The sequence below is a fragment of the Poecilia mexicana genome, unplaced genomic scaffold (assembly GCF_051168715.1).
Source record: "Poecilia mexicana isolate PSO_F unplaced genomic scaffold, ASM5116871v1 scaffold_3, whole genome shotgun sequence".
NCBI lineage: Eukaryota > Metazoa > Chordata > Actinopteri > Cyprinodontiformes > Poeciliidae > Poecilia > Poecilia mexicana.
Window position 1 is genome coordinate 11387779 of NW_028263372.1, and position 27303 is coordinate 11415081.

Below are 27303 nucleotides of genomic sequence, written 5' to 3' on the forward strand. Positions count from 1 at the left end.
CGAGCCAGGTTCTGCTGCAGGTTTCTTCCTGTTAAAGGGGAATTTTCCTTTCTGCTGTTGCTACATGCTCATCCAGGAGGAACAAATTCTGCAAGTCAATCACTTTTTGCTGAGTCTTTGGATTAAAAGTTTTATATTGAATTTGTATAGTAAACTGGACTGCAATGTTTGAGGGCTAAGATCAGTTTCGGTGTATGTACTTGGCTTGACATTGGTGTGAATGATTGGATTGAATCAACTTTTGTTTTTCTTAGTAAAGCATGTTTAGACAATAAGTGTTGTAAATTAGCTTTATATGTCTCCACCATAGTAAAGCCTTTTGAATATGACTGTACTCTGATCACATGCACATATTTGTAACACCATTCGTCTGCTTCCATAATTCAATTTAAAAGAGCAACTCATCTTATAGATGAATTTGACACAAAGCTTGGATACGGCTCACAATCTTATGTTCCAATGGTTACAGCATGTTGATGCCATAACAGAGCAATAAACATATGCACAAGTTTCACTACTGATTTGAGTAAATGAAAAACTTGTTATTCTAGATTATTAAGGTGCATTTGTAGCTATATGACCTCTGGTTAATCTACGTATGTCTTAGTGTTTCGCATTTCAAAGAACGCTAAACGCCACATCAGTTTTCCGATAATTTCTGATGAAAAGAAAGACCAGCAGACGTTTACTTTGTTAGTATTCTTAATAGCTTGTATACACAATGTATAGGAGCACCAATAAAAAAACATATTTTTGTCCAAACATTTTTCAACATTTTTTTTAAAAAGCCACAGATTTTTTTTCTTCTTCTTCTACAGAAAGCAAAGAAAGCTCTGTACATGAACAAGCAGAACAACAGAATTCCTCATCACGAGCCGCCAAGTGAAACAACTCAGTCGCTCATTTCATATCATCTCTGAAGCGAAACAAAACAAAACATTAAAAACAAAAAAAAAGACAAGCTGCCTGCTGCTTACCTAGGACACTACGTTACACAAACAGCTTCTGATATTCAAAACACAAGATATGTAAGAAATTTACTTTCCAAAAATTGTGAAAAAGTGCAATACAGGTTCAACTGTTTTACAACTCAACAGATCGTTTCCCAAATGGAGTCCGGTTCCTTTTTCTCCCAGTTTCCTTCGAAACGTCTTCCTTGTTTGTCTCCAAAGTTAAAATCTCTTACAGTTATACTGACATTCATGACGATGCACATTTATGCAAAACATGGTATTCACAAAAGTAGAGGAAATTACTATGATTGCAAATGACAAAATTTCTTTGGGTAAGAGGGTAATGAAAAACTAGTCTCTGAGATGGACCTTTTATCTTTCTCTTTTTTTTTCCTTTACAGCAGATTTGTGTTCAGAACAATTTTCTTTTTTATTTTTCTTCGTACAAAACCTACCATATATATATCCAAAAAAAAAAAGAAAAAATCCAGGAGTCCCTTTCAAAAGGTCAACATCATTGCATCTTAGAACGTTTGTAACAGAACCACAACGCGTGTCATTCGATGAAGAGAAGGAAACAAACAAAAAAAAAGAAACATTAAAAAGACTTTGCAGCAAGGAAATGCCCGAGTGTTTCAGCAGAAGATATGTCCAAAAATCAAAGATTGTTTTGTTTTTTTGTTTGTTTCTTTTATTGGAAAACGCACACATACGACCAAACTTGTTGTATAAAAAGATAACTTTTCATCTGCTGCTGTCCGATTGATTGATTGATTGATTGATGCCTTCTTTTTCGGAGAGCTGTTGAGTGGCGGGTGGTGGGGGTCAGCGCCCTGAGTCCGAGGTAACCCTGACCTGCGGGAAGCTGCCACAGTCCCACAGAATGATCCACAGCGGCGTGGGAGAGAGTCGACGGCGAGTCTTCTCCGCAGTCCGACGTACAAACACGTTGGTAAGGCTTTTAAAAAAACGGAGCTCCCCACAACGAACAGGAAAGACCGAAGAGCGATTTAGAGTACAAAGGACAACGTGACGCCGGGGGAAACGGGAAACTGTAGAAACCCGTCAGGCTTTACTCCTCCACTGATATGAAAACTGAGCTTCAGGACTCAATTTAAATCACAAGTAATAATAATAATAATAATAATAATAATAATAATAATAATAATAATAATAATAATAAAATAATAATGAAAAAATATTAAAGAAAGAATGAGGCAGTTTAAAAACATGTATGTACATATTCATAAGGATACACATGTAAGAAATAAAATAACATTGGAAATAAAAAGTCATGGCACAATATATGACACAAGAGGGTAAAAAGCAAAACGGACACAAAATATTGTGGGTTTGTAAAACAAACAAAAAAAAAAGTAAAAAAATAGTAAAGGGGAGTAGCTGACATCCAATGCTCACTTCACTGAAACGGCCCAATAGATATACAAAACGCACAAAGTAAACACTGATCAAACACCGTGTTGTAGTCGGCGCCGCACGAGCGCCGGCATCAATAACCCCCCCTCCCCCCAGCATGTTTATGATCTGTCCTCCTCTTCACTTCATGCCGAGTCGACCAGCGAGGAAAAACAAAAAACGGTGAGATTCACAATCGTTCGGCTGAAAGCAACCAAAAAGTTCATTGTCTCTGAGGTTTGTTCTTCATATCAACATGAAGCATCTCGATTTATCGTCCTCCTCCTCGTTGTGGCAATCTCCTGTCTGAGACTGAAGAAGAAGAAGAAGAAGCAGTTCCTACGTTTCAGTCTGGAGGTTCTGTTTGTCTCTGTCGGGGGCCGCAGGAGGCCAGGTTCGTGTCCACGAGGCCTCTGGATGTGTTTTGCTTGTGAAAGTCGTGTGGCTTATTTCTGCATACATGTGTGTGTGTGTGTGCGTGTGTGTGTATGTGTACGGGAGTGTGTGCGAGTGTCTCTCTCTGAGCAAGCGAACGAGTACATGGTCATGGCGCTGTCGTGATGGCGTTCAGGTCTTTCATCAGGCCCTCGAGGTGCGCCATCTCCTCGGTCAGCTCGTCGGGCTCGTAGCTCTGAGGGAGAGGAATAGGGTTACTGCGAGGGGCCGGGGAGGGGCAGGGGGCCAGGGAGGCAAGCACCTGGGAGTGGGGGAAGGAAGAGAGGAAAGAAGAGGAGGAAAGGAGGGAGAGGAGGTCAGTCAGGGGATCCAACAGAGGCCGACAGGAAGGAGTGGGATGGGGGGGAGTGAGGCGAGCTGGGAGACTGGTCAATGAGACTGAAGCAAGACGAAAGCAAAACATTCACCGAGTGGAGCGACAGTCAATCAAATGAGAGTAAGATGGAGTAAGATGGAGGTAAAAAGCCAGATGGTAAACACACACACACACACACACACACACACACACACACACACAAAAACGTCATTCCGGTTATGGGTTTCGTTATGATCAGTCGTTAGAACGAATCATTTATGTTTTGAAAGCAGCCGAGAAATTAAAACGAGGTTGAAGTTGGAAGAAGAAACAAGATGAGGGAAAGAGCAAAAACAGAAAATGTGGTTACAACAAGTCCAGCTGAAAGGAACGTTTACAACCCAGAGCCTAGAGAAACAAAATGCACATGGAATTTGGAGTGTGATGTGATAAGATAACATTCATGGATATTTACCACCATCATCACTGCAATGCTACCAAAAGCCACCGTGAGGCGGTATACTCACGCTGTCTACGTCCTCCAGCATTTTGCTCGTCTCTGGTACGTCGGGGGCGTTGGGCACCGTTACGATCACTGGAGTGCGCGTTCTCCCTAGTGTTCCAATGGAGGCTGTTTTTACGACGTGAGGGTGAGTGGGAGGCCCTAGGGGAGGAAGAGGCTTATAGTTAGAGCTGGCAGTATTCATAACTCTGTCTGTACACATTTCACTGTGTCACAACCTCAAAATGTTATGGTTTTTTTGCAGGGTGGGGGGTTGACAGACCAACACAAAGACTGTCAAATGTCCTTGTTTCAGCCTGAGAAACAAAGACATTTCTCAGGTTGAAAAGTCAAACATTTTCTAGAAATGTTTGACTTTTCAACCTCAGAAATGTCCTTGTTTTTTCTTGTTTCCCTGAAAACGCTCCTCTTAAAGTGCTTTAAGGTCATTTCAGTCAGACTTATTGGACTTTATTGCTAGGTTTGCAGTTGTAGCATGCTCTTACCATTTTGTCATGATGGGTTAAGCAGTGCTACGTTAGCTCTTCAGAGCTTGGGGTATTGTTTTATAAGCTGCTTCAAATTTCCACTTAGCCTTATTTATGTCTGCTGTGTTTTTTGACTAAGAAAACCTCTGAGGCCTTTGCAGAATAGCAGAGTTTACACACAGGTGGATTATTTAGTGACTCAGTGACTTCAGAAAGAAAACAGCTTGGAAAGGGATTTTATTTAAAGGCGGATATATAGAAAACTGTTTTGAAAGCCTTGTTTTCTCAAAGTCTGCTGAGCAAATGAGCGTAATTATTCTGGATTAGAGTGAATGTGGATTGAAAAGGAACGCAAGAAATCTGAAGGACAAACATTAACTTGGTTGTAAATATCAAACTTAACATTACAAGATAGATTTAACAGAATAAAACATTGTAAGCATATAAATAAAGGCTATAAAACAACTCACACTGGTGGTGGTAAACAGACTCGGGGTATGTCTGAGGCGAGTGCTCACCAGTCTGAGCGAGCAGAGGCGTGCTGGGCAGGGCGGGGGATTCGTACGACGGATGGCTGGAGACCGGGATCGCCGGTACGGCGAAGCTCTTGAGGGGGTGGGCGTGGGCGTGCGGGTGGGCTGGCCGGTGCGGCGGCAGGTTGCTGGAGTAGCTGGGCTCTTCCTCGGTGGTGGTGGAGCCGTGGTAGCTGCCCTCCGGGTCAGCCATGATCTCGGAGGGGCAGGAGACTTGGGAGGAGGCGGTAGGCGGGGGGAGGGGCTCCGAACTCGGCGTGTTCCTCACGGACTCTGGAGGAGAGGCAGAGGAAGTAAGTGAAAGCGCAGGATTTAAACCATCGACATTCATGACTGTTGGGTGAAAGAACTGTGCAGAAGAGATGAGGATGGAAAACACATAGAAATTAATTTAAAGAGTTCTCCAGGGTGTCATTGAATTTGAGAACTAAGTACTAAAGATAACATTTTGAACCCACTGGCTCATTTGTTTTCAGCTTCCATAATCTGAATAAATTACAGTTTTGCTTGTCTTGGGCGCAATTTACATTAATGGCTCTGATTTTTTGGCAAAATTAGCAATTTAGATGCATCATCTCAAACTCCACATTATACACAACCAGGGACTTCATTAAAACGAGAAGATGACGGCGACAAAAATAAACAGTCAGCTGCAGATATTTTATGCTAACATGAACGGCGTCCTCTGACCTTTTCGGGTTAGCCCATGGCGCTTATGTGCAAAGTATGAAACATTATGTGGAATACAACAAAACCTGTAAATTCATCAGAGATCGGAACGAGCCAATTATCTTTTGATCGCTAATGGAAGTCGAAAGCTCAAACGTATTTTTCCTGTTCGTTGACTGCGGCAAAATCAAAAGGTCTCATCATTTTCTGTCTAAAAACGCATCAGTTAACAGGATCTGGTTTGAAGCACGTTTCTTACCCAGTTTAATTAAAATTGGATAAAGTTAATGACATATGGTGTAATTTGTAAATGGGTGTAATCTTGTAACTGTATCATTGTCAGACAGGGAATCTGGAACGTTTTATGTGTTACTACAATTGGAATAATAAAAAATAAGAATTGGTCAAAGTCAGATTAGACAGGATCTTAATAAAAACTGGAAATCTGTATTGATCAGGAGGAGATGCCTGATCCATGCATTTCTTAGCATTCACAGCATTGAGCTCTGTGTAGGGCTGAAACGATTCCTCGAATGATTCGAGTACCTCGATTACTAAAATTCCTCGAGGAAAATTTACCTGCCTCGAAGCTTCGTTAATTTATGTTTTATTAGTTAGCGCACCGTGTTCCGGCCGGGACTTCATTTGCGTTGCGCGGAGCTCTCACTTCCGCCTCTGAGTTGTTGACAAAAGCTAAGTCTCAGCGGCATAAAGTCCAGTCTTCAAGATTGGCCCGTGGGGATTTTATTGATTGATGATAATGCCCGACTTTTTATCGTTTTTGGGGAACCAATAAGCATCCTTAAAATGACTGGGGGATGCCTGGAGTACGGCAGCATTTCTCCTCAGGGGCTGCTGGTTGAAAGCGAACGGCGGGAAGAGCGCTGAGGTGAGCGGATAGCCTGAACAGGGCGGGTGGCTGAGTAGCTGATGCTTACCGTGTAAATGTAGCTTTACCGACGAACCGCACAATACATTTCATATCCCGGTCTGAAGAAACGGGTGGCAGAGCGCATCGTACATGGCTGGTAGATGAGTTTCTGAGTGTGACCAGTGAAGGTGTTGTAAATATCCCGTATTGCTTCCCCCCGTGTTCGTCCCCCGGTCTAACGGTTCGTCAGTCCGCTGGTCTATTTCCTCCCCTCCACCCCATCTTACGTTCGTTCATTCGCCCTCTCCTCCCACTCCAGGCGGCATTTCCCGTATTTTCAAACCCAAAGCGTGACAGGTTAGGTGGCAAGGTGAGTTTAATTAATCTATTAAACTCACTGAAGATGAATACATAAACTAAAAGCTGGATTGTAGACATTTTTTATAAGCATATTTGTGAGCCTGCCTCTTTGTTATTAAATTCAATATAATTTCAGATTTTTCTATAACTTTTCTTCTGGTTAACTTAGAAAGTGAGCTATTATTGTTACAGGTTAGTTTTCTAAACTACAAAAAAGCAACTGTTAGGGATGCTCAAATATGAAAAATTGGACTGATATTGATATCTGATTGTAACACCGGTATTATGCCAGATTTACCAATATTTCATTTTAGAATTTTTTTTATCCGATTACTCGATTAATCGTAAGAATAATCGATAGATTACTCGATTACTAAAATATTCGTTTACAACAGCCCTAGCTCTGTGTAAGAAAAACATATGATACACAACCATGAAATAATTGCAATATTCAACAATTGACTAAACAGGTTGTCTAGATCTACAGCATTAAAATCAGAGAACGTAGGATTCAAACCTGGTGTTAACATCGTTCACCGCTTCCTGGCTCTACACGAACAGCCAGTAACATTTCAGTGATTTGATGGCAAACGTTTGCAGTATTTCTCTTCTAGAGGGAGTTTATATGATGAAGCAATTATCCAGTCAGCACGGCTTTGTTTTGCGAAATTAGCGCTGAATATTCCTACAATTTCAAACGCACAGAGTATAAAGCAACTATTGTCATCACAATTTCAATGGCATCATTAAACCTCTATTTGAAACAAATCTCATTTGTCCAATCTATTGAAAAAAGAACTATTTCAGTGAATTGATATATTTAGTAAGTGTTTTTAGGAACTGCATTTCATCACCTTTAATTCAAAATATAAAATACTGATCAAACCTTAACTAAATTCTGCACTGTGCAGATATTTATTCAAGCAGTTTTCCATTGCTTTTACTCCATCTGGAAAAGCAGAAAAAGGCCTATTTCATATCTATGTTACCAGCACCTTACATAGTTTAAAACTGCAGTATTTAAAGCAATTAAACGCTTATTTGAGATTTACGTTATTTGTGAAAATATCTGTATGGGGGAAAATCTAAACTGTTCATCCAAAAGAAGAGGAAAAAAAGCTGACAGGAAAGTGTAATAATATATGAAAACATTAAGAAAAATCCTCATTTTATAATCAACTGTTTGGATCTAGGCTCTTCTATTGCAACAAGGCCAAAAAAAAAGGGGCAACTGGCTTTGGCATTTTAATCCCATCATTATTTGAATAAACTAGAGAAAATCTACAAGACAGTAGAGATAAATTACAATAACAAGATGGCGGCAGCTGCCCAAAGACGAATAATCAAATGTTCAATAATTGAAAGTGGCCTGCCCTCTTGCGGCTTCCTCCGGCCGTCCAGCAGGGGGCAGTGTCTCACCTGAAGAGTCCACCCTCTCTAGGTGGGAGATGGGGGTGGCGCAGGCATGCGGGCGCGGGTACCCGCTGCCTTGATGGTAGAGGTAGCTGCGTGTCGGTGATACCAGGCTGCCCATGTGATAATGGTGATGATGGTTATCGAGGGAATGGATGGGGTGAGCACTAATCACGGCTGTGAATGGAAATGGACGTGGATACACACAAACACACACACACACAAACAGGATGAGAGATGCTTAATGAACGGTGAGGATCCACGCATGCAGATTCCTGCGATAAACACTCTCCTGCTCAGGAAGCAGAAAAATTCACACAAAAAAAAAAAAAAATCATAGAAGCATGGAATAGATGAATCTGTTGCTTTTGATTTCGAGAGATTTTTTTCTTTCTTCCATAATTACTATTTAGTTGCTGTGACACGTTCACACACACACTTACGCTGGGGCGGCTGAGCGTCAAAAGGCATCATCATTTTAGGCCTCATCACCCGGCGGCCTGCGAGTGTGGACATGCTGTCGTCTGATTCGTGGCCTAAAAGGTACGGTGGAAATGAGCCAATCAGATCAGTTGCTGTTCTGACGTTGAGTGTTTCTAGTTAATGATCCCTCATTACTTTAATCCGCTTTGTATCGCTGTGTGATATTTCCAAATGTCAAACTCCGATCGTCGCCTGCACTTGAAGGAAATCGCGGCAATCAAAGAGGGCTCGAAGCGTTATGATGTGTAATGAGCGTCGTGAGCTATGTCATGATGCAGCATGAAATGTTTTGCATGGCAATCACAGACAAAAAAAACAACAAAAAAAGAAGAAAAACACATCCTTCACTAAAAATTGTCCAATAAACCTTCAGACAGGCTCCTGGAAGCATACCTGCAGGTTTTTACTGAATTTCCAGCTCAAATAATGAACTCACTTTTTTCTTTTCTTTGGTCAATCTCTTAAAATGCCACTTCCTGTCTGCCAGGCAGAGTCAAACTTATGCTGGGTGTTATTATGAATGTGCACTCAGGCAGCAAAGGTGACATTTTGCTTTGATCTGTTTTTATTCCAAAACATTAACTTAGAAGTGTTGCCTTTTACGGGCGTTGGGATGGGAAGGGGGGCAAACCTGACCTCGGTAGGAGTTGCGCCTCTGCTGCAGGTGGGGGTTGCTCTCCAGGCCGCTGTCGGCGGGGGTGATGTCCTGCGAGGTGCGAGGGATGGGCGTTTCGGTCATGACCGGGTTGGGTTCCGGCGACTTGTCTATGGGTTTCAGTTCCAGCCTCTCGTGGTGAATCCAAAGGTCCGGCGGCTTCAGGTCTTTGGAGTTTCCCTTGTACTTATGGGAGCCGTTTGATGACTTCGAGGCCGCTCGCTTTCTGCAGGGGGGGGGAATGACACGAACGCCTCATTTATACAAGTGAAGACGACAACCGGAAGAGAGAATGATGAAGAAACAAATAACAGAACGAAATGAGTTAGTAAGATCTCACTTCTTCTGCTGGGACGTGCTGCGCCGCGTGCACAGTAAGGCTCCCACCACCACCACTACGGTGGTGAAGACTCCCACTGCGATTATGCTGACGATGATCACGGTGAGATTCTCATTTCTCGGACCTATTTTACCTCGAGAGGAGAGAAAGTGAATTAGACTAGAAGTGCTAAGTCACATGCACAGAAGCACCTTGAGCACCGTTGACCTGAAGTTGCCGCTTCAAGCTTCATCGGTCGTTCATATTAATGTGAATTTTGGTGTCTGAAAAGCTCTACTGATGTCTCCACCACCACATTTGAACTGAGGTCTTGTTCAAATGTAGTGGATCGTTTTCACACCTGATAGTTCGGTCAATTCGGTTCGATTCAGGACTAACATTGCAACGTTTGTTACATTTCCAGCTGGTGCGGTTTGCTTTCACACGGCGATGTGTGATTTATTTTGCTCTTTCTCCGTGTCCTTCTGCTGTAAATGTCATTCTTTGAGAAACAAAGCAGGGGTGGCCTTCCAATTAGCTTTAAAAGCCAATGGCAATCACAGACTAGTCAGCAGGTGGGATTAAGGACTTACCATCTGAATTTCGAGGGACAATTGGATACAAGTTGCCTGAAGGTCCCGGCTTTGGTGGGATATTTGAAGCTGAGTCAAACAGAGAGAAAGAAAATAAGATTCTTCAGGCCTTCTGGTGCAAATTCAACTTTCTACAAACTCTACAAGCACAAACACAATCTGGCAGTCATGCATTGCAAGTTGTCATCAGCCCAGAAGATGGAGATGCTTAGAAAGAGAAGCACATGAGGTGCAGTTGGCAGTGATAAAGTGAGAAGAGGGAGTTTACCTTGGTCATTAGCCATTTTGTCAGAGGACTCAGCTTAACAGGCCAAAGGAGAGCAGAGAGGAAGAGACAATAAAACGCAAAACAAAAACAGTTAGCTGAGAAGAGAGGCAAGGGAGAAAGAAATACGAGGGGTTGGAGGGCAGATGGGGGACTGTGGGGTGGAAGAGGGGCAAATCTAGAGGAATGAAAAACACGTGAGAAAACCAAAAACCGTTGCTGAACAGACAGAGCAGAGCTGATAAAAGGAGCAAAGCATCGATCCAGAAATGATTCAATCGTCCCACAATAAAAGTACAGATTGATTTCCAAAACTTAAAATGCTTTGCAAAACAAAACAATAATAAATAAATAAAAATAATGGCAATAAAATAAAACAGCCCTGCTAAGTAACTGAAATTAAAACCAAAATGAGCTGCGTGTGGCTCCCCAACCCAAATCATCCCGAGTGTTTTAATACAAACTACGCAGCGGTGCAGATTTCAAAGAGAACGACTTTGAAATCGTTCTCTTTGAAACAATTCAAAAAGAATCGTTTAAAAGAGAAACGATTCTCTTGGAATCCTTTCATAGAGAATCGTTTCTCTTTCAAACAATTCTCTATGAAACGATTCAAAGAGAATCGTTTCAAAGAGAAACGATTCTCTTTGAAGTGATTCAAAGAGAACGATTTCTCTTTGAAACGAGAAATCGTTCAAAGAGAAATAAATGCAACTTTGGCACAAAAAAAAAATCTATAGCAAATAAAAGTAAAGAATACAGTTAAGGCAGTGTACGATTTTAATTCAACGTCTCAGAAGACGGATTATTAGTTAATAGGGCAAACTGACAGGAAACAGCAGCTGCAGCAATAAAAGTAAAGTTCTAAAGCTGCCTTAGCTGATGTGTAGTATTTGTAATCCACCTACAAGGTTTGTAAAAGTATTTGAACTTGATGAAGATTTTCACATTTTTCCACATTACAACCACAAACATCACTGCATTTTACTGGAAGGTTATGCAGGTTGTCAAAGTTAACGTGTTAACGCGTTAGCGATTAATCTAAAAAGCTTAAGGAGCTAATATTACGTCACGCGATTAATCGCATTAATCTGCTTTAATCTCCCGCGGAGGGTTGTTCAGATCACAGCAGCGCGTTACACGGTCTTGTACTGCGGTCAACAATGCAGAGTCACAAACACGAATGAATAGATGAGTGAGGAAAGTCAGGCTGGCGAGCTCAAAAACGCCTCGATGTGTGCAGGTTTGGGTAAAACCAAACCTGCACACATCGAGGTGTACATGTTGCAATGAGGGATTATCCTTCCACCAAAGTAGAAGCAGGTTGTAGTTAACATTTCTAAATTTACACTTGAAACATAATGACTTCTTTTGCAATTTCTTGAATATGAAAACCTGGAAAAAGTCATTTTCAGATGTGTTTGATTCGAGAGAATAAAACATTTTTTGAAAATGTCCATATTTACACCTTATGCTTACAAAGTTAATCATGATAAATCACAGCGCTGGAGTGTGATTGATCTGATTACATTTTTTAAGTGATCAACAGCACTAATACTTATGGCAGAAATTTAGAAATTTAAAGCAGCGAAAAACCCAAAGAATGGTGTCTGTTCAGAAGCCTAACTCGGTTTGCCGCAGTAATTGTTATGAAGCAAAGATTTCAGATCTTTATTTCTACAATATTTTGACAAAAGAAAAAAAAACATGCACTATTTTTCTTCCACTTTCAGAGTTACACTATGCCGTACTTTGTTTTGGTATTTCAAATAGAAACCACATAAAATATATAGGACTTTGTGCTTGTGATGTAATAAAATGTGAAAAGGTAGAAAGACAAAGGCTGTACTAAAGCCATTGTTATTACAACGTCACTGCACCAATATCCACATCAGAAATAACTGCCTGGACTCAAACAAATGGTAATTATTTAATTCAGATTCTGTGTTTGGTGACATTTGTTTATTTCTTTTTTTTTTTTTTTTTGGGATGCAGGTTTTGGCCAGAAGCAACTTTTTCAATAAAACCTTGTTGCTCAGGTGGAAAATTTGTGCTTTTTATTAGTTGCTGAGTGGACAACTCATTATCTGTCGTCTATGTTTGCGATATAGCCAAGGAGGAAATATAACTGATTAATTTATTTATTATTATAAATCATAACAGCAGCCCTCCTGTACAACAACAATGACACAAAAAACCTAAATAAGATTTGTAAGCCTTGCTGATGTTTCCACTTCGATCTGTGGACCGTTCTCCTGCACATTTTGGACACTTACTCTTGGGAGTTCTGAACTGAACTGGCTCCGACATGGGCCCCATTCCTTTGGAGTTCCTGGCCTGGATCTTGAAGTAGTACGTCGTGTCCAGAGTCAGCTCCTGGATCTGGTGAGTGAGGCGGTTCCCCACCACAGGCTCGATGACCCAGTCGTGGACCACCGCGTTGACGTCTGTGCTGTAGTAGATAATGTAACCTGAGAGGACACGACAGGCGGAGTTAGACGGCATCTTGAAATTCAGAACGGGGACTTTAGTTTGCACTGATGGACATAAAACGTCAAAACATTTTCTGCAACTCGGCACACAAGACGGTGGACATTCATGTCGATAACTTTTGTAATTATTCATTTCAATAAGGTTAGTATTCCTTAGGATGTAGAGTTAAATAACACTTTCCATTTTAAATTGTGGATTTTTTAAGGTTGAGCAGCAAAGGATTATGGGATATTTAACCAAAACACAAAAGCCATGTTAGCACTGGGGTCATTTTTCATTTTAGGTAAATATCAACAGTATTAATATTGGATATTGATATCAGGCCAAATTTTCATACCAGTGCATTCTTAATTAATACTACGTAAATTATATTTCAAGATAACTCAGCAATAAAACTCATTGAAAAGTTAAATTAACATAGATGTTTAATACTTTAACAAAGAAGACATAAAAGAAAAGTTTGAAGTTCGTTTCTCCCTCAGCAGTGGAAAATTGGCACCATTATCAAATCAAACCTCTACTTCAGATATAAATTCCCCACATATTTTTATGTTGCATGCACAAGCGCCACAAGACAGGAAGTTAGTTTGATGCTCACCGGTGATCTTCCCATTGGCTTCAGAGGGAGGCTGCCAGTTGACTATTATGGTGCGTGGCTTGTTCTCTTTGCTCACCACTGTCACATCTTTTGGGGCGGAGCTTGGGGCTGAGGCACGGACAGAAGGAGTTAAACGTGTTTTTAAAATGAAATATCAGAAAGAAAATAATTGTGTTGCTGTGACTGATATTGTTTGACCTCATAGGATCCATTTGTTTGCTCACATGTGCGACAAACCCCTGCCTGGGACGGAACAGAAACTTTTAGAAAACAGTTTAAATTCTCCATTTGTCACTAAAGTACCTGCTTCGTCCTGTTCGGTGTTGTGAAGGTGTTAACAAAAATCTTTTGTTATATTTTAGTGTGAAAAAATACAATAAGAGTGTTTATGTAAAACTATCTTAAATGGCTCCTAACGCTAGTTGAGTGGAACATGTGCCTTTCATTATCTTCATTTAAATTTTAGTTAGTTGAGTTTTAGATTAGATTTACTCTTGAAGCCTAAAACTCTCCAAAATACTGAAATACATACCATGATCTAACTGCTTATAAAAAACAGCAAAAACAGGAAAGCAGCAATGAGCCTAGTTTCTGTGTCTTTATTTATATCCTTTTTTAGTTGCAAAAAAATATAGCCAAGACCATTTGCACAGACACTGGCCTAATTATATTCTATTAACCTCGCATTCTGTCATTGATCTGCACCTCTGTGAGCATAATTTCATTCTGTGATGTAGAGATATGGCATTACATGCACAACATCAACAGGTAAGATTAAAACAAACCATTGATTTACTGGGATTAACTAATTAAAGGGAAACTATATTCACAAGAGGAATGCCCTATAGTTTGAAGGTAGAGATCAGAAAAGGACCAATAAAACCAGTAAAGGTTTTTTTTTCTCCATCTAAAAGCAGAGACTGGGGCAGGTGTTGGATTGTGACTCCTCAGATGGAGAAACATGGCCATGAGTCTGTAAATCAAGAAGAATACTGGAATAAATATCAGCAAAAAAACCCCAACAATTCTCATTCATTTTCTTCCCAGTGTTAGTCTGATTGTGTATTTGAGGTTGATGTGTGGTTATGCCTACTTTCCTCTGAGGAAGTCTGGTAGAATTATCCCCAATTACCAAATTGGAGGCAAGCTGCCTAATTTGAACAGCAGAGCTGCTCATAAATACCTGTCCAGATTATTGTACCGTTTTGCCATCACTTATCTTCTGGTGTGTCCCCTCCTTCCATTTGGGCTGCAAGAAGTTCACTGTTATTCCCAACCAGCCAGGGGTTTGTCACTCTGCAGTCACTGATGATTCTCTCATCACGAATGTTTCTGCAGGAATGTGTGTGTGTGTGTGTGTGTGTGTGTGTTGGCGGTGTTTACTGGTCTCAAAGGTGGTCCCTTGAGCGGTCATGCTCCATGTGCTGGCGCGGCGGCCCTTGGTCACCATGACGGAGAACTCGTAAAGCGTGTTGGGCTTCAGGCCTGTCACTACGTGGCTCAGGCTTGTGCTGTTGGCCATCTGGAAGAGTAAACAAGCAAAGAGAAACATGAGAACAAAAAAAGAATAATGTAGTTAGAAAGACAGAAAAGATGAAAAATGAGAAACAACCAGAAAAATAAAAAATTACAGTTTACGAAAAGACTTCTTGTCTCCCAAAGGCTAGAATGAAGAAGAACTTTATTTATAAGATAATCGGATTTAGAAAATGGAAGAAAAATGTTCAACACGAGTAGGAACCACTTTCTTTTGGAACCACCTTAGAGGTGGTACGAGCCGGACGTAGCCAGGTATTGGGCGCAAGCCACTTGATAGTCAGCAGACTGTATTCATTGATGGCCCGTGGATTTACGTCATCTTCACCGTCACCTTATCCAATTTGAGATCATAGAAGTTGGCATGATGACGAAAATAGTAAAACCTTGACGTCCAAATCTCTTTTATCAATTGTGGCGGAAGAGCAAATCCAGCATCAACTGGATTGGAGGAATGCGCAACAAACGTACATTTTGGAGAAACTGGGCGCCCAAGAGTACTCGCACAAAATGACATAATTAGAGCGTCAACACAGCCCCCCGCCAATGTTCACGTCCACATAGTGAGGAACGCACCGCCGATAGAGACACAGCCAATTTGACTAGAATCGAACCAGACATTAACCGGCTAGAGTGAGGCTTCACAATGGAGAAGGTGCTAGAAGCAGTTCGCTAATCACACCAAACGCACAAAAATTGGCCAGGTGTCTACCTCCTGAATTGATTTACGTGCACCATTACACACCTACTAAAAACAATATGTCGGAAAAGTCTGAGCAAATAAAAACACTGCAGGTCGCCGTTTTCTCACGGCTTACTGCACTCTGGTGACGAGAAAAACAATTTTCTGCATACTGAAGTGCTCTTTAACAGAACCGCAAACAGGCTCTCTAAAAGAATTTCAAACCTGCGCGAGAAGTCTAGACAAAACAAATGGGCTCTACAACCACAAAGAAACACTTAAACCATAAACACACCTTGCGGACATGCTTAAACACTGACTTATGCAACCATTTTACTTGCTCTCCACTGAGTCGGGCCGTCATGAAAAAATAAAGCATAAGTGGGAGAATCGGGTTAAGCAAAGGAGCCGGTTGCCACGGCAGTTCTCCGCCGGGGGGCTGCCAAACAGAGGGCAGTGGGGTAAGCTGGCAAAGCGCTCCACTCTTTAGCTGCACGCAGCCAGTTTAAGAGCAGTCATTCCCTCAATAATGCACAAGCCTGTCTGGTTAGACTCGATCTAAGAGAGGCATTAAAGTGACAGCGCTTCTGTTGTTTGTGTCTGTAGAACGCCAGAAAAACACAAGGAGACACAGGACGACGTTTCCAGAGCGCAGCGCCGTCTTAATATATGTGATTTCATTAACAGGACAGAAACATAATAAGCCCGAGCTGCTCTTTAATTATTGTCACGCTGTGTGAATCAGACCACTTAGAGCATCCGCTTGTAACAAAAGACCGAGCTGTTCATGTTGAACTTGTGTTGATTTACTTTATGGTCCATTTATCGCACAGTGTTTAAATGGCATTTTCCCCCTCTGTTTTCCCGGGAATAACAATAAATAAATCACGAATCTCTTTACGTTGACGTCGAGCAGCGTGCATTTGAAGCCCGTCAGCTGACTCAGTGCGGCTTCCCGGCTTGCGTTCGTTTATTTTGGTGCGTCCCGTGAGCTGGCGGCACGGGGAATGCGTTGTCAGATCTACACCCTCTTCTCTTTTTTCCTCTGCCTCTGTTTGTCTTGTCCTTGTTGAATAATTTATCAGTAAACTCAAGCCTTTATCTGAGCTCCGCTCGGTCACTGTTTCCACACACGTTCACGAAACCAGAAGGATGCAGGCAAACGTGACGACCCCAAACTGAGAAAACTGCAATTTGAATTTTACCTTCAAAAAAACATTTAAAAGTTAATTTGCACAAATCCTTAGCCGTTACTCAGGCTAAAAACAAACAGCTATGAAATTCAAACCGCGGCTCTGCCTGGGATAAATATTCATAGTCCTGCTGTTTCTGTCCGGAAAACAATGTTCAAACCGATTTTCAAATTATAGGAATAATCCTTCTGAGATTACAACTACTCATTAGCATCGTCCGTTTTCCTCCACAAGGAGCGTGTTGAGTGTAGCTGCCCTGCAAACTGCTTCTGTCCACAACAGTCAATAATCTGGACATGCGAGTGGCCTCTACTGCTATTTAATATCTTCTGATAAACTACTGAAAATGTGTCCAGCGTTTTCTCTGCATCAGGTTGGGCCTCCCACACGTCATGTCCTTGAGTCTCATTTAAAAAGGTTTCTGACCCTTTCAGTTTCCATCCACAACATAATGGTGGCAATATGCTTGTTGAATTCTATTAATAAAAATACTCTTTTGTCAACAAAATAAGAACAACTAAAACACAAACAGCCTCAACAACAGTTTTATTTATAAATGTATTTCTTTATTGCCTTTATATGCTGTCAGCTATCACTCTAAGATTCCCACTTGTTCTGCCAACACCCACAGTACAGATCAGAGCTGATGGACTCTGGTTCTGCTCGAGGTTCCTTCCTGTTCAAAAGGAAGCTGTTCCTCTCCCCTGTCGCCTCTTTGCTAAATGACATTAAATAAATGAATAAGCTGTGCTGACCAGAGTACACAGACTCTACAAAAAGTCAATTTGCTGATACAAAGTAAATCTACATTTTGCATTTAAGATATATTAAAAAAAAACCTGTCTGTAAATATGTTTAAGCCAATACGTTTAGTGAATAATTATTTTATTCCATTTTAGGTTAAAAATGTTTTTTTTTCTTATTTCAAAAGGAAATCAATTATTTGTTTATTTGCATCTTTTAGTGTATTTCCACTAATACAATCTGTAAAATCTGCAACATAGGCTAATTTCTTTTATCTAATTAATCATCAGAATAATTGTTAGAATAATCAATTACCAAAATAAAAGTTAGTTGCGGCGTTACATACAACTGCAAAAGATGCGCCTCAATTCTAAGCCGTTTTATGCATGTTTATTAACGACGGTAATAAACGTGGAGGGGGAAACTAGACTGCAAGATTATAGATCCTACAGATCACATTATATTGCATTTATAGCTTCTGGTGAGACAACATCATATAGTTTACATAGAACTCTCTTTTTGGTGCAAAACTGTTTAAAGTGCGCTGTGTTATCAGTCTGGAGTTTTTACATGTTGCACATAAAACAAAAGCGAGTGAAGCGTCTGTCTGTCGCTTTATAGCTCAGACGCTTAAATGACAACAGATGTTTTTGTTCTCCGCTACAAACGTCAGCACTGTGGTTCCCCTGAGGTCCAGAGCCGCCGACAGATTACTTCGCTCTGTGCCATCATGCGATATTACTGCCTGCACATCAGCACCTTTGGTGGTGTCAGAACGCACGACAAGTAAAAGCAAAATAAGGAATTCAAAGGGTATTAGATATCAGTGATGTTTTATTTAGAGGGAACAAATTCGGCTTTTCTTGGAGTGAATTACCCTTTAAATAAACAAAAGCAGGGCTATAACTCGAGTAAATGAGATTTAAAATTGAACTAAACTGAAAGGAAAAGTCTCTCACCTTCACTTTGGTGTTGGCGGGGATGTTGGTCTTCCATCGCACGGTGTAGTGGCGGTTGTCGGTGATCTTCTGGTTCTTGGGCAGCGAGTTGTCGGCCCACGTCACCTTGATGGTGTCGTGGCTCAGCACGGAGGCCTGCACGCCGACGGGAGGCATCATGGGACTGGGGTCGGGCGCTGGGGTGTATGGAGCATGGAACAGTTCGTACAAGTCAACATCGGGGTCTATGGGGTCTGCGTGTCAGGCAGTAAAAAGCCCGCATGCATTGATTGCACACACACACAATTAAATAAAAAAGGACAAAAATTAAAAACACAACGGGAAGCGTGGCGTGGAGGATGAGAGAGTGGAGTCGAAACAGGAGCGGTGGAGGGAAGGAGAGGAGGGAAATAAAAGGTTAATGCGTTAAAATGAAGGTCGGTGGTGAGGAGGAGGGGGAGGGAAAGGGGACAAGGGGTGGGGTTTTGGGTGGGATTGGGAAGGTGGAAGAGAAAAAGAGAGGACACTATTAGAAAAAATAACAGACACTGACCTCTAGAACAAGCAAACCTACAGAACTGGTTGCTGTGTGAAATCTACCCGACAGTGTGTGAAGCTAAAGTGACGGCAGCACTACGGAGAGACAGGAGGAGATCAGCTATTCATGGCAAGATTCACTGCAAATGGGAAACCAGAGTGAAAGACACCACAAAACCCACAAAGACTTACCAAGAATATCTGGTCTACTTTCTAGTGCAGATATTGTAGTCAACTTGAAATAAGACAGAACCAGCTATTTCTAGCTTTTCAGTAAGAAATAGGAGCTTGTTTTAAGTCAGTAATTCCTTAATCTTGATGAAAAAGTGCTGGTTGTAAGTGAAATAATCTCCCAGTGGAACAAGATGTTTTTCCCATATTACACATTGAAATGTCTTGTTTCACTGGCAGATTATTTCACTCATAATTAATACTTTTACATCAATATTAAAGGGGCAGTGTTATGTAAAATCAACTTTTTTTTTGTCCAACTTTACATCAATTATAGTGTGTAAAACGACTGCATGGACCTAGCGCCACCTTCAAACACAAAAAGTCATGTTTGATATATGACTGAAGGTAGCAGTTACTTGAAACACATGCAGCAATATGCATTTGTCCCTAGAGCTCCTATTTCTTTCTGAAAAGTTACTTGTAAGTTAGTTTTGTCTTAATTCAAGCGTACAGAGATATTTGCACTAGAAACTAGGCTGAAAATATGCGGTAAGATTTTGTGTTTTTGCGGCGTACATGCAACTGCTCATGAAGACGAGAACGTTTTCACCCAGTTGTTTCAAAGAGAGGCAATTCTGACACGTGTTTACATCATCCAGCTTCAGAAAACAGCAACTTTCATGCAAAGAGAACGATCGAGAGGGCACAAAAAGAGTTTAAGATGTTGCTGTCGCATTCAAAACCGCAAGAGGAAAACCGAGGCTTTAAGCACTCAGCCTGTCGGCGGTGGAGGAGAAAGAGAAAGAGAAGGGTCGCGAACAAGAGGAGGAACTGAGGATTTATGCGTTGTGCTGCTTCTAATTTGCAGCTCACAAACAAAAAGGGAAACGCTCTGCTGAAGAGCGGCAGGGAGAGCTTTTCTGATATTTGCCCGGCATTATGCGAACTGCAGCCTTCACTCGGTAGGTGGCACTCCATGTTACGGAGTAAAGCTTCTTCTCAAACAAGACGGAGGCTCGTATTTCTTTTACTGAACCTTTCTATTCAGTATTTATTGAAGAGGAAAACAACGGCGTCAGCTGATAACGGGCAACAGCTGTTCGTAACCAATAGCAATCAAAAGTCAACAAAGCAAGATAGTGACTAAACAGTAACAGATCCTTAAGCATTCTTCAAAATAAAAGACTTCCTCTATTCAAATAAATCATGTCTTGCACTTAAATATATTTCACTTCACCTTTGTAATTATATACAATCATGTTCAATACAATTAATAATAATCATCATGTAAATTATGCTTAACATATAATTGTAAATCAGTCACTTATCATGCAAATATACCGAACAACATACAGTTGTGGTCAAAAGTTTACATACACTTGTAAAAAAAACATAATGTTATGGCTGTCTTGAGTTTTCAATAAGTTCTACAACTCTTATTTTTCTGTGATAGAGTGATCGGAACACATACATGTTTGTCACAAAAAACAGTCATAAAATTTGGTTCTTTCATAAATTTATTATGGGTCTGCTGAAAATGTCACCAAATCTGCTGGGTCAAAAATATAGATACAGCAACAAAATTTGTCAATTTTGGTGATGTAGCGAGTTGTGTCAATCAAATTAGCTTCATGTCATGGCCTCTTCACTTCTTGTAAGTGATTCTGATTGACTACAGCTGTTGACTTCTCATGAGCCCATTTAAATAGGGCTCATTTGACCCAGTGATTAGACTCAGCTACAAAAGCTACAATGGGAAAGCAGATTTGGTGACATTTTCAGCAGACCCATAATAAATTTATGAAAGAACCAAATTTTATGACTGTTTTTTGTGACAAACATGTATGTGTTCCGATCACTCTATCACAGAAAAATAAGAGTTGTAGAACTTATTGAAAACTCAAGACAGCCATAACATTATGTTTTTTTTTACAAGTGTATGTAAACTTTTGACCACAACTGTAAGTGTAAAAAAGTCACAACACTCCAAGACATCCTTCGGTGAGAAACCGCAACGTGACAACTGTGTAACGTTTTATCCAATATGCAGATTCGAAAAGGGGGGCAGAGGGTGAAGAAGAAGAAATGTCCAACTTTGCATAATCACCTGAAAGAAAAGGGAGCCTAACACGCACGGCAAATTAGGCCGACTGTGGAAGGCTTCCCTGGTTTAGCTCAGAGCCACGTTAGCTCAGAATTTAGCTCACAAGAAATCCACTTGCCTGATTTAGTATATGTATGAATCACGGCTTAACTCATTAATCTGCATGGATCATCCACCACGGTGTCAAGACTTTTAAAGTCTTTTATTCTTTGCAACTTTTATTTGCTATATTTTTTTTAGCACCTCGCAGTGAAAAACAAAGAACATTATTTAGCATATTAGAACAAAACCTAACATAACGTAGCTCATAAATGGCACAAAATTCTCTATTAATCCAAAATTTTATCCAAGTTTCTTCAAAGAGGAGTTGTTGCTGACGGATGTGGACAGGAAGGACACCCTGTAGCAGTCTGTATTACAGTGAATCTGAAGGAGCCCCTGACTGTCACCAGTCTCACAGTCTCCTGAACAGAACCAGTCTTTGTGATGCCTGTCTGTATAACTTGGGCATAGTTTGGTCCACATTTTGATGATAGCTCATCTATCAACTGACTAATATGACTCGTAAGTTATCTACATTGGTTTAGTTTAATCGCTGATTGTTGGCTGTGTATTCTGCTTGCATATATGTGTTCTATGACTATGGGTATAGACTACAGTCATATATAAAAACTAAATATTAAAGATGCACTGATTACATTTTTCTTAACCAGTACTGACTTGTGGTTTTCTTGCCAAGCAAAGAACCTGTTTCTTTAGTCCTATAGGCTCCCCACATCGTCTGAAGTGCAGAAATCGGCTCTCGATGACGTAGATGAAAATTATCATTTTGTCCGCAGAGAGAGACATCTGCCTGCTGAATTCGACACCAGGTCCAGACTGAACTATTTTGAGAGAGCTCTCTGTGAAGTTTTGTATGATGGCTCAGAAGTCTTATACAGTGTTTTAAGTGAAAATGGGCTCATGCATCAACACCGATATTTCTCTTTAGTTCGCTTCCAGTATGAGGGTTTTGTATTGAACCAACGTCCCAGATCCACGTGGCTGTGCGTCGACTGTTCGGATTTGGTTTGGAAGCCTTAATGCAAGAGAGCACCAGGCTTGGTAAGTGGTCCGTAAAAACCACAGGAAGTTGTCGGTGTGAACTGCCTCCACAGAGCAAAAAAGAATGCAGGTCTGGAGGTCGAGCGACAGACAGTTTCTGCAGAATGAATCCTTTAAGCCTGAACTTCTGGTTTCACTGCTCCTGTTTCTGAACTCGGTTTAGTTGTGATGGGAGAAAAAGCTTCGCCTGGTCACCCGTGATGACACTCCTCCTCGATCACCTGGCGGTGCTCTACTCGCTCCATTTGACAACTCTTTGTACGGAGGTGCCCTCATTATATCCCCAAGATGGAACCGTGTGTGTGAGAGAGTGAGAGCATTTTGAAAATCCAAGCATTCTCGTGGTTGCAGTCAGGCCCTGAGGTTTTAGAGTGGCACGAAGGTTGTATTTCTTTACCCAGCTTTGAAGAACGTGCGTAGCGGCTCTTCTTTGCTGAGAATCAGTCGCGGGTTAAAAAAAATTTAAAAATGCAGCGTTACACGTGGGTGAAACACCTCCCTCACTTATTCCATTTTCAAGTTAAGATGTCACTGTCATCCAGTATTCAGCCCAAGTTCACCAAGTTTTTCCTTCACTTTTTCCAAAAGTAAAGCACCATATGTAGGTCAGCGCCGTCTTTTTAATTCCGACTCGAACAAACTGGCAGGAAGGGGAACGTGCCCCCGAGAATTCGGCAGAAGACGGCGGTGGCGGGCTTTTCGGTTCTGCTTTTGAGAGGAAGCATTTGGATCTGACGAAGGGGTTGCCAAAGTCACCACGGGGGGTCTTGCGCGAGTGCACAGAGTGAGTAAGGGAGTTAGGATGAGAGGGAGCTTTTTTAGAGACAAGTGTGCACCACGTGCGTGTGTGTACACGTATTAAAACTCAGGCACCCCCCCCTCCTCTCAAAGCATGTTGACGTGACTCATGTCGCCAGGCACCCCGCCCCTCTTGTGTTCCATGGTGCAACAGCGCTGCAGCGGAGACAAACTGCAGCGATCAAGGAGGAGCGGGGAGGCGGGTGCAGACGGCATTCTGGGACGTGCCGGGGAGTGCGCTGCTGCTCGTCTCCTCGCACCGTCACACGAACTGCGTGAACTCAGCCGACATGTGGTCTAACTGGAAGCGTTTCGCACTTCTTCTTCTTCATGAGGCTCCACAGGCCGCAACACATGCTCTGCCTCTAATTGTTAAAAAGTGAGGCTTGATGAAGTGTGCGTCACCTGGCAGGCAGCCAAACAAGTTGTCCTTATTATTTAGCTAACAAAACGGTTTTACTGGGCTGCAATGAGACGCCTGGGCAGATCAACTCTCACTAGACTTTCGCAACGTTTAACATTAGATGGATAAACGCTAATCCTTATGACACTTCTGCTAAATTTCACTTTAAGTAATATTTATTTGCTAAAATTAATTTTAGACATGAGAAGCAACCTTTTGTCTATTAAAATTTTGTACGTAGCTACTGTATAGCATTTGCTGAAAATTTAAATTGCAATTAGGATTTTTGGGATACAATAATAAAAAAAATTAAGTTAAGCTCTTGTGTTCTTAAAAATATAACGCAGATTGCTAATTTTCCTGCACATGTAGCAAACATGTTAAATTTGGTATCATCTGACCAGAGCACTTTGAACTGCCTTGTTGCTGAAAATGTGCTATATGAATGAGATTACCTCATCTTTCCTTTAGTATTTATCTGGAAAAATTACCGTGGAGGAACCTAAGTGCACTAAATATTTTCAAAGTTAGCAAAAACAAAAACTCTAAAAACCTTCTAAGACTTTCTGAAATACACCTACCTTAAAAAGCATTTCTAAATGATATCCTATATTAAGGATTAGATCCTTTTTTAAACAACAAAACAAAACACAAAGCTATCTTCAGCCCCCTAAACGTCCCGCCTTTCTCCACGAAAGCTACTTTTCTATAACATTTCTGCCTGTGCTAGCAAATTAAAATGTGGATTAAAAAACCTCATGCTCCCTATCGTAATAATCAGGTCTGCTCATATAGGTGCATCATTTGAGGCTCTGATCATTTGATTAAAAAAAAAAAAAAAAGAAGGAGAGACTTGGGTATACTTACAGGCCACTATTGAAGAGAGTTAATTAAAGCAGCGAGACAGGCTGATGACCCATTTTCTGCCTGGTAATTTAGAGTCGAGACATACTGTGTCTGATAATGATGCCAGGTTAGAGAGAGGGCAACGAGAAATGTCAACTGAATCCAGAGAAGCATGAGCAGCATTTTCTTTCTTTTTTTCCCCCCTCCGTATCAGCTGTGATCAGGAAAAGGAAAGCTGATTTGCTCTCAGCTCCTAACGCGGTCACTGAATTCTTTCTCTCTGCCGTTTTTCCTTTTTATTCCCTGTAAAAGCCGCAGATTCGTAGAGTTCGTACCTGACTGCACTCTGGTGGCTGCGCTCTCGTACACGGGGATCCCCTCCCCCACGTTGTTGAAGGCCTTTAGTGTGATCACGTAGTGGGAGCCGGAGTCTGCGGGACGAGAGACAGAGATCGGTGAGAGAGAGAGATATAGAGAGAGACAGAGAGAGGGAGAGAGAGAGACGACCCGACGCAGCCGGTCTAATCAAGCCAAACTCCAGAGACTCTCCGCATCATAATTGCGATATTAGCGCCACGAATATTTGAACACACAAGCTCCACTCGAAGTGATCGTGACGAGAGCATTAATTATGAATGCCGAGACATTGGCAAAAGCTTCCTTTCCACTTCGTCACTCACTTCTGGACACAATCCTGATTCTTCAACCGCAGCATAAGATAGTGATCAATTATCTAATTAAAAAAAAAAAAGGCCAATTGTCAACATAATAGATGCAGCAACAAAGAGCTCTCCATTCCCACTGAAGAAAATTTGCTGCTTTCTAGAGCTTTAGTACGACATGAAATTAATTACTTTAGCAAAAGTAAAAGATGGCACTCAACAGATTAATTACATGAAAAATTATACATGTCAAATGTTTGTTTCTGTTCACGTTGATGATTATGGCTTAAAACTAATGGAAAACCCTAAATCCAGCTTCCCAGAAAAAGTGTCATATTCATGGAAGGTTGAGTGGAAGGAAAAGCTACGCAAACACCAGGGATTACCAAAGCCTTACATGAGCAGAGAGGGAAGTTTGTGATTTCTTAACATGTCAGCAGAGCCCCAAGCTGATCGCATTCATGCCACGCTGCATGGATGCTGTCATTAATGCAAACGGAGATCTGACCAAACGCTGAATGCATGTACTCTACAGTAGTCGAAACGTAGTAAAAAAAAATGTAAAAAAACAATCTTTGCTTTATTGGTTTTATGTGTTATTAAATTTTGGGGTTCTGGTTTCCTGTAATCATCAAATGTTGCAGAAATATATATTTGAAGTATTACAGTTTGTGTTTAATGAGCCAGTACAATTCATGAGACTCATTTTTGGAATAATACAACTAAAATACATATTGATATCGGGGTGTCCCAATACAAGGATTCACTTGCGATACAATACAGATATTGTAGCTTTGAGCATCGGCAAATACAGATATCTACACAATACAATATCAGCATGAATCATACATAATTTTATTACTTATTCTGTAGTGTTATAAAACACTTTACCAAATGATATTCCTGCTGAGTCAGTTGTATGAGAACAAATGACCTATTCACTATTAACCAATTGGTCTGCATGTGGGATACCGGATAGGAATCCTGGGCCGGACTAAATGCTGGAGCGCAGTGTTTCAATCAGCGGGCCTCTATTGGACAGTTTAGATGCAGGACGATTTAATCCGATATTTATTTTTGGTTGATCTAGGACCAATATTTTACGTCTAATATTGGATTGTTTACAACCCTAATTGATATTTTGTGAAACGGAGATGCAGCTGCACATCCCCAGTTTCTTTTAGCTTCGCAAAAATAGTTTTATTTGAACGTTCAGACCTTTAACGAGTGTGTGCCTATTAGTCCAATCAATGTAATTAGTGGCTCAGCAGTAGGTGAAGCTCTAATTAACTCCTTCAGTCTCCACTACCTGGTAGCAATGGACCGTTTCACAGCATTCGGGTGTCTGCGTCTTTGCTCGTTAGTTCATTAAATGCAGTTTTTAAAATCAGACTTGATCCGTTTACCTTCTCAGCAAACACTCCTGCTGTCAGAACCCATATTAAGCGCAAAGACAAGAAACTAATTAGCGGTACAGGACAGTTTCTCGAGCGAGATTACGTTTGTAACAAAAACCCAAACTCAAAAGGAAACCCGTTCATACTGAGGTTCTCGATAGTGTAGTAGCGCTGCTTGTAGTCCACTTTGATGGTCTGAGCGTGGGGGCTCCCGATGCCGTAGCTGATGGTGTAGCCGCGCACCACGATGTCCTGGTTCTCCGGCGGCGTCCAGCTCACCACAATGCTGTTGACCAGCGGGCGGACGTGCAGCGAGCTGGGCTGGTCCGGTACGCGTGATTCTATTGGGAGGAAATGCAGGAAAGAAAAGTTCAGTACAGAAGCTTAGCGGCCGCAGCGCACAGAGCAGATCCGGTTTAGTCTAGATTAAAACGAGAAGAGCAGGACTCGTTACCGTCCAGGTCGCTCTCAAACGTCTCTGCTGGGACCCATTCGGTGGCCGGTCCAGTCCCGTTCACAGTCACGGCCGACACGCGGAAGGAGTACTCGGTTCCGGGCTCCAGACCTAAACAGGCAAACCCAGGTTCACAGGTGAGGCTTCGCAGACAGACAGACTTCTGTTTTTCACAGATTTCACAGAAAGAAAGAGGAAAAAAAACATTAAATAATAAAGCAAAAAATAACTACATAAAAGTCATTGATTACATTACTGATATATAAAAAAATATTGCTTCTACTAATAATAAAAACAATAATAACTGACTAAATTGACACAGCGCGCTCCAGAGTGGAGGCAGCAGCCGCAGCAATCCCAGGGAACATT

The 27303-nt window shown here is 41.3% G+C and overlaps 1 protein-coding gene across 3 annotated transcripts in view; it reads right to left on the reverse strand.

The window, feature by feature from the left end:
• Positions 1-684: 684 nt before the first annotated feature.
• neo1a (neogenin 1a) overlaps positions 685-27303 on the reverse strand; it is a 213202-nt gene continuing 186583 nt past the window's right edge. The window contains exons 14-28 of one of the 3 annotated variants that reach the window (XM_088004157.1): positions 26935-27045; positions 26627-26821; positions 24757-24852; positions 18477-18652; positions 14746-14884; positions 13363-13470; positions 12548-12742; positions 10007-10075; positions 9435-9558; positions 9076-9320; positions 8400-8492; positions 7963-8133; positions 4581-4916; positions 3648-3784; positions 685-3000 (exon numbers count right to left, since the gene is read on the reverse strand). In XM_088004157.1, the coding sequence (XP_087860283.1) occupies positions 2914-3000; positions 3648-3784; positions 4581-4916; positions 7963-8133; positions 8400-8492; positions 9076-9320; positions 9435-9558; positions 10007-10075; positions 12548-12742; positions 13363-13470; positions 14746-14884; positions 18477-18652; positions 24757-24852; positions 26627-26821; positions 26935-27045 (2282 nt within the window). In that variant the 3' untranslated portion in view covers positions 685-2913. Of the gene's footprint in view, positions 3001-3647; positions 3785-4580; positions 4917-7962; positions 8134-8399; positions 8493-9075; positions 9321-9434; positions 9568-10006; positions 10076-12547; positions 12743-13362; positions 13471-14745; positions 14885-18476; positions 18653-24756; positions 24853-26626; positions 26822-26934; positions 27046-27303 lie in introns of all 3 variants that reach the window. The other 2 variants (XM_088004156.1, XM_088004158.1) reach the window with 2 other exon arrangements.